General features: G+C 38.3%; 3 protein-coding genes and 1 non-coding gene across 4 annotated transcripts; 3 read left to right on the top strand and 1 right to left on the bottom strand.

Moving 5' to 3' along the window:
- Nucleotides 1-67: 67 nt before the first annotated feature.
- Nucleotides 68-3168, top strand: LOC101313123 (AT-rich interactive domain-containing protein 2-like). Its single transcript, XM_004300755.1, has 2 exons — nt 68-1084; nt 2094-3168. Exons 1-2 carry the CDS (start codon nt 68-70, stop codon nt 2964-2966), a joined length of 1890 nt encoding a protein of 629 aa, XP_004300803.1. The 3' UTR covers nt 2967-3168.
- A 1932-nt stretch (nt 3169-5100) lies between these two features.
- Nucleotides 5101-7635, top strand: LOC101310512 (ubiquitin-conjugating enzyme E2 5-like). The gene is made up of 6 exons (XM_004298767.1): nt 5101-5196; nt 5291-5370; nt 5788-5902; nt 6030-6082; nt 6243-6371; nt 7305-7635. The coding sequence occupies exons 1-6, from the start codon at nt 5153-5155 to the stop codon at nt 7436-7438; spliced, it is 555 nt and encodes a 184-aa protein (XP_004298815.1). The 5' UTR covers nt 5101-5152; the 3' UTR covers nt 7439-7635.
- A 437-nt stretch (nt 7636-8072) lies between these two features.
- On the top strand, nt 8073-8144 carry TRNAT-UGU. Its single transcript has one exon. It is a non-coding gene; the product is annotated as a tRNA-Thr (tRNA).
- A 577-nt stretch (nt 8145-8721) lies between these two features.
- On the bottom strand, nt 8722-12667 carry LOC101312835. Its single transcript, XM_004300754.1, has 3 exons — nt 12649-12667; nt 12427-12551; nt 8722-11792 (listed from the first exon to the last, which is right to left on the bottom strand). The coding sequence occupies exon 3, from the start codon at nt 11722-11724 to the stop codon at nt 8722-8724; it is 3003 nt and encodes a 1000-aa protein (XP_004300802.1). The 5' UTR covers nt 11725-11792; nt 12427-12551; nt 12649-12667.
- Between the last annotated feature and the right edge of the window lie 366 nt (nt 12668-13033).

The raw sequence follows: 13033 nt of genomic DNA, 5'->3' as shown, positions 1-13033 counted from the left end.
TTTTTTTTCTTTTTTTGTTTTTTGTTTTTTTTTTTTTTTTTTTTTTTCAAGAGTCAAATCGAAGTTAATGGCGGAATGGTCGCTTTTGACAAATGGGTCTGTGTTAGATTTGGCTGAAACTAGTGATGCTAATCCAATTAATGGGGGTAGTGTTGGTAGTGGTATTGAATTTGTAAAAGATAGTGTAGAATGTGATCATAAGGGTACTGATATTGTAAAAGATGGTGTAGAATGTGTTAATGGTGATGATGATGATTATAAGGGTAGGTTAAGATGTACATTTGATCAGGTTCTATCTGTTTTTATTAAGGAAATTGGTGATAGAGGTGTTGTTAGGCCTGTGCCTGCAATTTTTGGTGATAGGCAGCATGTGGATTTATTCAAATTGTACTGTGTTGTGAGAGATAAAGGTGGGTATGATTTGGTTTCGAAGAGGAGGCTATGGTCTCATGTGTCCAAAGAGTTGGGTTTGGATAATGGTGCAACGGCGGCTTCAGTAAAATTGATCTACTTTAAGTATTTGAATGAGTTGGAGATATGGTTTAGGGAGAGTTGTACGGGTAGGAGCTTAGGGAATGGGGAGTCTGGAAGGTATGGGACTTTTCATTTGATGTCTGTGGAGCTGGAGACAGAATTTAGAGGTTTGTTGTTGGATGGGACAGAGCAGAAGGACAATGGTGATGGACTGGTTCATTTGGAATCTGACCGAAATGGGAAGATTGAATATGGTTTATCAGATACGAAAGATGCATGCACAATGCATTCAGGTACTGGAACTGGCAATGGTCATGACGACGAAAAAGCTTGTCATGATGATCAAAATGGTACTTTTGTATTACCCTCCAGAGTCGATAGTAAAGAAAACGAACGTAAAAGAAAGCGACGAGAATCCTTATCAGGAATGCTGAATTGGGTAATCCAGACAGCAACACAACTTGGTGATGTTTCAATTGGAGAGATACCAGAGCCAGCTAAGTGGAAGAAGCATCAGGGCAACGAGTTCTGGTTCCAGGCAATTAAAGCAAGGGAGGCATTGATGGTAAGAAGAGATATTAATCCAAAGACTGAAGAGTTACTCCAGCAGGTACATTTATCTATATCTTTTTGTTTTTTGTTTACTCACTTCTGGGCTACAGCCAATTGTCATTTTTTCATGCATAGTACAGTTAATCTTCAAGTATGAGTTCTACCCCATTTTATATGTACCTTTTATCAATGAGGTGAAAAAGCTGATGTTTTTTATTCTGTATTTGTAAGTTATTGATGTCATGATGTATTGATGTATAATCAACCCCCTATTGTAAGATGCTATTATATCTACCATGCTAGCATATTTTAATTTAGGTAATTTCCATCTTAGGATATTATTATGCAACTAGATCACTTGATTTAAGCATTAACAAGGCGTTGTACAAGTCTGTGACTTGGACTCTTCTAAGTGATTTGTAGACTGACATGAGACTTGAATCACTACAAACCTCAGGAGGTTCCTGATTCAGTCTCTTTTGATTGACCTCCTACTTCCTTAAATCCTCGCGAGGTCTTCTAGTTCAGAGTTCAACCCAACTGGATTTAGCCAGATTCCATCTCCTTGGTCTCGTTCAAGTTCTTCTATTTTTTCTAGCTATATTTCTCTTACCTTTTTTCTATCTTATGCATTTAAAACTTTCCTTTCTCATTGTCTGCATCTCATCGTGGTTCATACTGTACTTGGTCCATTATTAGAATTTTTTCTTTATATACTTTTGCGTTTAACTGTATTTGAAGCTGTCTTTACTCCCAACATATATGTCGATACTAATACAGCCCCAGTATTAGATATGAGACATGAGACATTTGATTTAGACTGTGTGTCTTCTTTCTCACCTTCTTTAGTTAGCATTTCCTCCTCCCTGTTGAGGTATCAATGTATCACATCTTTGGTCGTTAGTTTCGCAGGAACTGTACGATATGCCTGTTGTTTGACAGTACCTGATACTGCTGATTTGTGATTAAAGATTGCAATTGGATTGATATTTCTGGGTGGAGTTTTAAATACATGTGAGTAATTAGGTAACTAGAATATTAATAAACTGTATGGTTTAAACTTGCAGAAGAAACTAAGGATGCATCCTTTGATGTATGAAGATAATATTGCTGCTGGTCACCTTTTCTCAGAGAGGTTAAGATGCAGAGGAAGGCTTCCTCATTCTACTAAATCTCGCTCGTGCACATGTTGCAATTCATCGCCACCGACTCAGAGTAATTTGATAAGTCCTAGTATGGAAGAACCTAAGGAGCAAGAACCTATGGAAGTTGATTTAGCGTCCCCTCACACATCGGTTATCCCATCTGACCAGGACGAATTCCGTGAAAAGTATGTTTCTATAGGCCCTCTCTTTCAAGCTGATGTTCCTGAATGGACCGGTGAGGCGTCAGAAAGTGATGATAAATGGCTAGGCACAAGGGTATGGCCCTTGGAATGTGAAGAAAACGCTTCCCTTGTTAAGAAGGATACAATTGGCCGAGGAAGACCACATTTTTGTGGCTGTCGGCTTCCAGGTTCTGTTACATGTCTCAGATTTCACATTGCTGAGGCTAGGATGAAATTGAAGAAAGAACTTGGTTCCTTGTTCTATCATTGGAGATTTGATCGTATGGGTGAGGAAATTTGTCTTCAATGGACAGCTGAAGAGGAAAAGAGATTCAAGATCTTGGTACAGTCAAAGTATCCTTTCTTTTGGAATAGCGCATCCAAGTGGTTTCCCAGAAAAACTAGGGAAAACTTGGTGAGCTATTACTTCAATGTGTTTCTTGTTAGGCGAAGAAGTTACCAGAACCGTGCAACTCCAAAAAATATAGATAGCGATGATGACGAAACAGATTTTGGGTCTTTAAGTGAGGGTTTTGGGCATGAGGCAGTCAAAGTTGCAGGCTCCAGTTTTGTTGCTTGTTCCCAGAATAAGCAGTGTGACATCTTGGATTAGATATAATGTTTTATAGGAGTTAGAAAATCGGACCAGTGGTTTACACCACTGCATACAACTTTGGAAAGGGTGGTTCAACAGTTGCGGAAGCAGACCTGGTGGGATTCATGATGTGGCCAGAAGGTAGAAGTAGTGTAATGTGCTGAAGATTGTTGGTGCTTCTAGAGTGTCTTCAGTTGTGCTACACTCTTTTGAATGGCTGCATCTTGAAAACTTTTTCTAATACCAGGTTTTATGACTTTAGATAGACTATACACAGTGGTTTAAGACTATAAGTTGTACATTTGTTGGTTTCTTTTTTATTTTCTGAAATGAGGATTGTGCTTTAGTTGTTATCCTTGTGCTTTCATATTTCCAGATATGTGAATTTCTCTATGCCATATTCTTGTTTTGCTTCTCTGTGTCCCAGCCTTGTAGTTGTTAGACGAATTTACATAGCAGAGTTTGCTCAGTGCGATGCAAGTGTTGCAAGACATCACAACAATGGCACTGCATTCTGAGCTGAGTTGCATGGTATATTCCTAGAGTCCCTTCTGTACCCAGAAAGGGTAGTCGTCCCCAATATGATAAGTCCTTCCCTGAAGATGGCAGGCAGGGATTCACTTGGTCACTACTGTCATGTATTCATGTAAAACGAAGGCTTACATGAAGGCTTCAGGTGACACTGATGGCTAAAATGTCGTGTATTTCATGTAAAACGAAGCATCAATACATCAGACACACCGATGAGGTCATATTTTGTGCCTGATTTGCTCAACTGAAACGGCACAAGCATGGACCAAAACCGAAGTATTCCATACATGAAAGATGCGTACCGACTTAAATTGTAATGATAGAATAACGGTGATTGTGGCCAACGAACAAATTGTATATGCCATCATTGTGCATGGACTGTTTATGTGACAATAAGTGGTGTAACTTCAATATTTCATGATGGACTCTGCAGAAGTTTAAGAACTTGGTTGGCCTTTGAAGATAAGGGTATCTAATCCCTTCGAATCTTCGATGTAACCCTATAAATGGGTGGCTTGGATTATATGTCACTCCCAAGTCCAAGTCCCAACCTTATGTAAATGATTGCGTAAGGTCTAGGATTTACCTCTTTAACTTCTTCAAGTTTAAAAATGAGTAATGATGTAGATGTGAATTCACATGTCCATTTCTACATGACTAATAATGTCAATACCTTTGTAATCAAGAAAGTAAATATGATAATATATAACTTTCTGATTTATGTTTTGAAACGTAATGTATGATACACAAGAAACATGATGTATCGATTTACGACCAAGATCACAGAATTAGTTCTTATATTATGACAACCTAAAGTTGTCATGTTTTACCATTTAATGTTGTTACCTCATCTTCTTTACATGCACGTCATGTAAATTTTCTACGTTTTACATCTAGTTTAAGTACGTTGGGACAAACAATAAGATATAGAAAGATCTAAAACTGTGATTTGACACATAAAGCCAGAATGCACATCAAGACATTAGTCACATAATCATCAACGAAAATTATAATCATGGAGAGACCAACTCACAAAAATAATCAAATACATACACCATCATTCATGCTTTTTTTCAAACCAAATGGGTCATCTTTCACTAAACTTTGGCTCTGCGTGATGTAGAGCGGTTGTCAATTCATGCCATTACTATGTGAAAGAAACACACAAAATCTTCTTGTTTAAGGTTTAATGTCTCATTAACCGTAAATCAAAAGAAAAAAAAATCTAATTCAGATTTACCAAATCATACCAAGTAAAAAAAAAAAAAAAAAATCAAACCAATTAGCATCAACGTTACACCTCATGAACCAATAAAATTATTCCGGACACATAATATTAATAACGCGCGCTTACATTTTAATATCACGTAATGTGGTAAAGGTAAAATAAGATGAAAAAAGAATGACAATAAAATGACTACATACAAGTACCAACATTTAACCACTGTCAAAAACACCAATAATTTGCTATTATATTCATTAATTATTTTAATTTACTAGGAGGATATCTAGCAGTGAATTGAGAAATTTACTGTGCCGGGTGGCATTTACTGCAGAGAGTAGCCGTCTTCTATGAGAGCACGTATATATAGTTGGCTTCGTATTTCTCTCATTCGTGTCCGAATACGTTTTCTCTCACAGCTCCTCTCGCAACCCAAAAACTCGCCGGAAAAATGTCGTCGCCGAGCAAGCGCCGGGAGATGGATTTGATGAAACTGTATGTCTTCTCAAAAAGCTTGAATCTTTTATCTTGGTTTTTGTTTCTGTTTATGATTCTGATATTGGTTTTGGTTGTTGTGGACTCTACTTAGGATGATGAGTGATTACAAGGTGGAGACGATCGATGATGACATGCAGGAGTTTTTTGTGGATTTCAATGGACCCAAAGAGAGTAATTCATCTGAACCCATATATATGATTTTGGTTTTTTTCTCACTCTGTACTGAGTTGTGTGTGTTCTTGTTTAGATTTTAGCTAGATTATGATGTTATCTGTGGTGGGTTTTATGTTTTTTATCCATTATGTGAATCTGTGTTCTTGTGTGTTGACCCTTTTTGAAGTTGCTTTGGATTTTAGTCTTTTGTTCTTTGGAATTTTGGATTAACTAGTTTGACTATTGATGTTTGTTTACATAGCTGAATTCTGTCTGGAATAGGATTTGGTTGTAGAATCTAGAGTTGCAAGTGTTTTGTTTACTGGTTTTCTTCAACAGGCTGGAAGTTTTATAGGTACTGGTATTTTGGAGATTGAATAAAATGGGGGTCTTTTCTTTTTAATGTTTTCCCTTTTCTTCGATGCTTTGTGGCAGGTCCTTATCAGGGAGGTGTGTGGAGGATACGGGTGGAGCTACCGGATGCTTATCCTTATAAATCTCCCTCTATTGGCTTTGTGAACAAAATCTACCACCCAAATGTTGATGAAATGTGAGTTTGCAGATGCTGAGAATCATGTATTTTGGCTTTGGTTGAATACTATTTTGCTTTGTTAAACATAAACATAGTGCAAAATTTCGTGTTTAAGTCTGTCTAATGGTGCTTTTTTGATTTCCAGGTCGGGATCAGTTTGTTTAGATGTTATCAACCAGAATTGGAGTCCCATGTTTGGTATGCCTATAATGTTTATTGTAAATTTAGAACTGATATGGTTTATGTGGAGATTAAATTTATTTCAACTCCGTTGTACTTTGAAGTTTACTTACTTTAATACTACTGCAAAATTGAGGAGACTAGGATTTACTTCTTTATGTTCTTAACCTTTTATCAGATCTCGTTAATGTGTTTGAAGTCTTTCTTCCCCAACTTCTTTTATATCCCAATCCATCGGATCCCTTGAACGGAGAAGCTGCTGCTTTGATGATGCGTGATAAGACTGCTTATGAACAAAGAGTGAAGGGTAATATCATGTGCAACTTTTAACATAAGTTCATATTGATTTATTTTCTTTATATATTGCCTGCATGGCACACTCTGGAATTCCTCTTTCTTATGTCAGAATTTTGAAATCTGAACTGGACAGTTGTTCTACGAAAGTGCTTGAAAGTTATGAATCTTGATGTTAAACACTTAAACATACAATTTTTGTTGTAAACATTCTAAAGTTACTTCTAAGCTAGATTTGAACAATAAAAGAGATTTAAACCGAAGGTATTTTAGATGTCAAGGTTAACTTTAGTTGAGAGTTGAAACGACTAATTGTGTGTCAAGGCTTGGGACATTTTTTCATCCAACTCTTTAGGAGTTGGATTAACTGATAAACACCTACGTATTCTATTTGTGTGAACTGTGAAGGTTTCCTCAGAGAAGTTTCTTTTCTGAAGCTTGACTTGTAAAATAACAGAGGTGGAAATACAATTATATACTGTTTGAAACTAGCCATGGGATGATGATGGACAGGTGATGAGAAAATTGAGAATATTGCCTCGAATAGATTTCTTGAAGTCCCTGCCGTTGATGTCTTAGTAGTCATATTTTGGTTTTAGAATAGCAGCTCAAAATTTCATGTCTTGTTGGTTGAAGTTGAAGCAAATCAGAGATCTATAGAATCAGGATTTGATCAGATATGAGGTTACAGCTAGGCTAGCTGTAGACTTATATTTCAATTTATTGTGTCATGCATGCAAACAAGAAAAATTCTGTTGTTTATCTGGAACTCTTTACTAGCCCCTTATAGGTTTATGAGCTTGCAGAACCAGATAATAGGTTATGAGATCACCAGTTGTAACATTCCCACTATTTGTCTGAAGGCCTGACACCCTGTATTGAATTCTTCTTATCTTAACCTTTGTAGATATTTTGCTGATTATTGTCATCAAATTTTACTTTACAGAGTTCCGTGAGAAATACGCAAAGCCAGAAGATATAGGGGCTGCCCAAGAGGAGAAATCCAGTGATGAAGAGCTGAGTGAAGATGAATATGCCTCCAGTGATGATGAGGCAGTTGCAGGCAAAGCTGATCCCTAGGTGCTTTAAAATATTGGTGGCCTAATTTATTGGCCGTTGTACTTGTACATTACAATTGTGCTCATGCGTGGAAATTAGACCAAACAAAAACTGAGGGCTTATGGGAAATTCCTATCCTTCTGTTATTGTTGTACATCAATCAAGTATGCTTTAATATTGCTTTAAGCTAATCAATTTAAAGTTGGGAAGAATCAGGTTATTTTCTTATGTGCCTATATGCATGACGCAAATTTGCCTACACATATCTGTTATAGGCCAAACTTCTGATGTTACATGTTTCAACCCCCGGCCGAGTTGGGTCGAGTCATTTGTGACCTGAGGTTACGCTTAGCTTAAATTTGGTGAGCTCTGCTTATCTGTAGAACATACCCTATCATGAGCTTGGTTCCGTGCTTAACAACAGACATTCTGCATATAATCTGTAGTTTTGGGACTTCTCAGTTCTCACTTGAAAGTTGAAACAGAAACTCTTTCAAGACTCCAAAACTGGAAAACTAGATGCATAATGCTTCAAAGGAGTACATGTCTAAATTTTGATGAAATGAGCTTGAACCGAACAAAAGCAAATCCGATGACGCGTCTTTCATATTATGTAGCGTATATATTTAAAAAATAATCGTATGTTAATAACTAAGCCCTTATAGCTCAGTGGTAGAGCGTCAGTCTTGTAAACTGAAGGTCCGTAGTTCGATCCTGCGTGAGGGCATTTAGGTTTTTTTTTTTTTTTTTTCCTGTTAACTTTTATTTTTGTTTTACCCTTTTTACTTTTCCAAGAACCCAATTTCCCAATCTGCACTTTTAACCTTTTAAGTCTGCCAAGATCCCCCAACGTTGGTAAAAGAACAAAATACCATGTCACATCATACAGTTAATACAGGGTACATCTTTTCCTTCTTTTCTTTTCTCTGTTCTTCTGATAAACTAGTACACAGTTCTACAGCTCCACCAGTGGGCCTATTTTGGCAAATCAACTTAAAAGCTGACTGATTTGATTTGTGCCAATTTGACAACTAAGACTTTACTGGTATAATGTCAGGGTTCGGACCAATTGTTCATCTTCTTGCATCATTGCAAAAATAGGACATCAGGTTCTCAATGATTATGCTTCTTTCTTTTTTTTCAAAACAAAAAATTAAAAAATATATAGATAATAAGTGCAAAAGAAATGGAATCTCTTTCAGAAGCTTGGTATAGAAAATCTCCTCTGGATGGTATACAACTGTTTTATTTCAGATTTTGTATAAATTCTAACTTTGCTTACAGCAAAAAAATATGGGGGGAATTTATGAAGAAGTATGAATTTGAACATTTGCAAGAAGCCTGGTGATTTTAGTAAGAGTTTCTGAAGCAGCAATGGTGTCCGGGTGATCTTCACCAGAAATCGAACTTCTGATGAAAATGGCTTTCCTAATTAGATCGTCACTTATGTCGAACTGTCCCCCTCTTAGCATTAGCTTTGCCCTGGTTTCTAGCAATGTGGCTCTTGACAGTGCAACCTCATGCCAAAGGTAAGGATTTAACTGAGCACTGGTCTGGATAGGCCGCCAACAGAGTGATTTCACCAGCCATTTCTCAACCGGGGCTTGCAATGCTTCTCCTGCTGCTTCCAGGGCATTAGTGCATAGGCGGAGGAGTTCTAGAGCAGCCTTGCAACGAGAGAATGTGATGAATGTTCGGATTGCAAGAGGCAAGACAACTTCTTTGACAAGGAACAATAGATCCGGCACCTTGATATCAACGACTTTAAGGTCATGGCTAAATCCAAATATCAAGAAACATGCTGCCCATATATGTTCCGAGTGTTGAGTTATTGATCCGCGGCTGATGACAGCTTGAACCATGGCTTGTGGGACTCCAATGACTCCTCTCCTGTGAGCATATAGCCTGACGAGTTCATGGATATGGATCTGGTCAGGTTTGGTACTGCTTCTGGCAATGTTGAACCTTAACAACATGGAAGTTGCTTCTGCTTCTGATCTTTTGGTGTATGATGAAGTAAAACCACAAGTAAAAGAACGCACCAACCGTCTCCATAACCATGTGGCTTGGTGTTTTTCTGGTATCTTGTGAGCAGCTAGAGCCAATAACGAAACTGGAATTGCGGTTGGTGCAAACCAACTACTTGCCTGGACCATTCTGGTAGCTAAGCTTCTTGGTCCATCTGCATGGTCAAAAATTGAGAAACACACCTCAAAGAGTTGAAGAAGGAAAGTGTTTCGCCTCAGTGATTGAGTTTCCCTGCCACTCCATGACCAATCTTTTAAGGGCATTCTACTGGTGGTCTCCAATAATTTACAAGGAGTTATGGGCAGCTCAGACAATATTGAACCGACAATTGCAAGTCCTAAAGTTGAGCGTCCCAGTTTCTCCTCAATACTCCGTAAATCATCTTCTTCTGTGTTTGTGTATTCTCTTTCACTTCCCTTCATTAGTGTCATTGCCTCGGCTCCAGACAAGTATGGAAGTTTCAATGGCTCCAAATTCATCAAAGAAGGAAGGCGTGTGGATATTATTATGTGTGTCTCACCACCAAAACGAGGAAGAAGATCCATAACAAGTTTGTGATCCCACCAATCCTTTTCACTTTCCAAGTTATCAATCACTACCAAAAACGGTATGTTTCTCATGAGCTCTCTGCGAACTCGAGATATGGCTGCCTCCTCCTGCTCTTCAAAGCTTTTAATCCTGTTTTTGTCCGTGCAATTTTCAACCCCTACATCCACTTCAAGAAATGACCAGAGATTCAGATAGTTCTGTCTAATATATCTGCTTTCCCCTCCTATCCATAAAACCATTTTGTACCTCTGGTGATATCTGTAAGCAAATTCAAGAAGAAGCTCTGTCTTGCCAATTCCGGATTCACCAGATACACAAGCAATCCCCTTCCCATACACAATCTTTGTTGATCTTTTTCTTCTAGCATTTCTTCCACCACCTTTGTGCTTTGATTGGTGCTGTCTTTGAGGAAGCTCGGAGCTTTGCATCTCAATTTCTTTTTCTGACTCCTTCCATACAACCGGTTCTTTTCCTTTTCTGCTATTAATTTCCAATTTCCTTTCCCTCCGCCTCTCCTCATATGAACTGCTCTTACCCCACCCAATAGTCAAGTTCTTTCGCCTAGGTCTAGCCTTGAGCTCAAAATAATCTCTTTCTGCATCTCCTGTGACATCACCAAAAAGAACGAATTCCAGCTCTGACAGCTCCTTCTTCCTACCGACAAAATTCTCATTTCGAGGGAAAGGGAACTCATCTTTCTCCACCTGCTCTCTCCACTTGGTCAACCTATCTACCACACTTCTCCGCCCTAATCTAATTGCTAATAATGTGACGGCCCTTAATATACAATCTCTCCAATTACCATCCTGAACTTCTAATTTCCACTCATCAACCCGAGAGAGGCTATGAACTGCTTCTTTCCACTCCTTTTCCAGCCCTCCATACAAAACCCATAACTCTCCCCCATTTTTTTCCCATAGCTCTCCTCTCCTCTCAACTATATCCCTGACAAGGCAATCACCAGGACTCAAGTCAAAGAATATGGGGACCAAGTTCTTCTTGCTAGAAAAATATCTCAGTTCCTCAATGGTGTATGGATTTCTGAACGACTTCTTTGTAAGGACAACAATGCCATAAGAAGAAACATCCATAGCCTTCTCAACAATTGCATGTTTGCGAGAGTTCCTGCATCGAGATCTGTCGGATACAAAGCAACTCATCCCTTGAACTTCTAATTCAACTCGGAGCCAATTAACAAATCTAAGCAATGAAGGTTTACGGCCATGCAAACCTATGAAAACATCACAGCTCCTCAGTCTGTTAGAGGTCACTGAAAACGGACCTGGTGTATATGACGATCCATAGCTTCTACCATGCCTTTTCTGCCTCTCTCCAAACCCGGAATAATCATGGACCTGGGCATGGTTGTGACTAGATAGGATGCTATTAGAAATACCAGTTGAGGAAGATGCGCGGTCAAACTTCTGATAATCGCCTGAAACAGAAGCAACTGGTGCCGGTGACATGTTTGACAATGCATATCTGACATTTGTTAGAGATTCAAGGTCTGGAATTCCAGAGCTGGAGCTAAGGGGATCTGTACTCAAACCAATGCTGTCACATCGAGCCTCAGACCTCGTTGATTCAGATAGTGTTTGGCAAGATGGCGATCTTGGGGAGAAGAATGGCGACTGATTTGCCGAAAAGAAAGCTGAAGATGAAGACGACATATTCCTTAAAGTCATGCCCCGTAATGAACAGGACCTGGAGCTATCCTCTCCGATATCCATATCTATAAAGTCTCCTACTTCCCAAAAAAATCAAATCCAGTGCATCACCATAAACTATAAACGCCACCCTGAAATGGAAGGCATGACATTAATCAGTTACGAAATTCTAACCTCATTGAAAACATCCTTTAAATACCAACAAAATATAATATGATCTTACATATGTTGGTTCTGGTGCATTCAACTATAACACTGGAAAACAACAGTCCATATTTAACACAAAAAAACAACCAGTTGAACAACAGAACTTCACAGAAAGTAACACAACGAGGAGAGCTATCTAAACAGTATATGCTTAACTAAAACAAATTCCCAAATTAAGTAATCAACTGGACACCATATTCTAAACTCTATAGTGAAGTACATTCAAACCATATAATAGCAGCCAAGAACCAAAAGTCAATACCCAAAATAGGCAGAATAACATACTTGCAGCGAAAACTTCCAGACACTTGCACGTCTGCTTCCATAAACCATTTAACCAAACTGAAACACACTATTCATCTAATCACACAGAGACCCACTTCCCAAAATCAACGAAACAAAGTACAAGAACATTGGCAAAGCCTGGTTTTTAAGGCACTGTAGATCCAAATGCTGTTCAATACAGAAAAGATGTTCCAACAGAACCCTTTTCAAATAGAACAATAAGGAATGGAACAGAAAAAGATTTCCTTTATAAAATCAGATCTGAATACTTACCAGGATTTCAAATCTAAGCCATGAAGCCATGTTCTGGGTACAAATCAAACAACCCAGTTTGTTGAATGAATGAGAGTAATACCAGCAAGTTCAAATTTGGGGAGCACAAATCTGTGCAATGAAGCCTATGGACAGAGAAGCTTATATAAATGAATTTTCAAAACACCCAAAAGGCAAAAACATGGAAAGGAAGTATCTTTAAGGCAAAGGCCAAGTTTTTACATTCAAAGGTGAAAGCTTTGAGACAATGCCATCGAAATTATTGGGCATTCAAAGGCCATACCATTTTGGTGGGCAGATGAATTTTATTTCCAGCAGAGATATAAAAAAATTAAAAAAACAGATACCCAAAGTGAGGATTTTTTGGGTGAAAGTAAATGAATGATTACCTTTTCAGAAAAAATTGAAAAATCTGAGTGGTGGTGACTCTGACTCTGTGAAGAGAGTAAAAAAAGGCACACCCCTTTCGATGCCTAACTAAACCAAATGAGATTGAGATGAAGCTCAGAGAGACTCTCTCTCTCTCTAAAAGTCACTGTGTGTCTGAGAGGACTGAGGAAGTGGTCTGAGAGGACTGACGAACACCGTTGGAGTGAGGAATAGAGAT

This window comes from Fragaria vesca, linkage group LG5 (genome assembly GCF_000184155.1).
Source record: "Fragaria vesca subsp. vesca linkage group LG5, FraVesHawaii_1.0, whole genome shotgun sequence".
Taxonomy (NCBI): domain Eukaryota; kingdom Viridiplantae; phylum Streptophyta; class Magnoliopsida; order Rosales; family Rosaceae; genus Fragaria; species Fragaria vesca.
Note: the sequence above shows the minus strand (reverse complement) of the source record. Positions and strands in the feature narration are given on the sequence as shown.

Excerpts from the sequence above, each read along its gene's own strand:
- LOC101313123 (XM_004300755.1), top strand. The coding sequence starts at position 68 with ATGGCGGAATGGTCGCTTTTGACAAATGGGTCTGTGTTAGATTTGGCT. Across the intron at positions 1,085-2,093 it reads CTGAAGAGTTACTCCAGCAG|AAGAAACTAAGGATGCATCC; the intron begins GTACATTTATCT and ends TTAAACTTGCAG.
- LOC101310512 (XM_004298767.1), top strand. The coding sequence starts at position 5,153 with ATGTCGTCGCCGAGCAAGCGCCGGGAGATGGATTTGATGAAACT. Across the intron at positions 5,197-5,290 it reads GAGATGGATTTGATGAAACT|GATGATGAGTGATTACAAGG; the intron begins GTATGTCTTCTC and ends GACTCTACTTAG. Across the intron at positions 5,903-6,029 it reads CACCCAAATGTTGATGAAAT|GTCGGGATCAGTTTGTTTAG; the intron begins GTGAGTTTGCAG and ends TTTGATTTCCAG.
- LOC101312835 (XM_004300754.1), bottom strand. The coding sequence starts at position 11,724 with ATGGATATCGGAGAGGATAGCTCCAGGTCCTGTTCATTACGGGGCATG.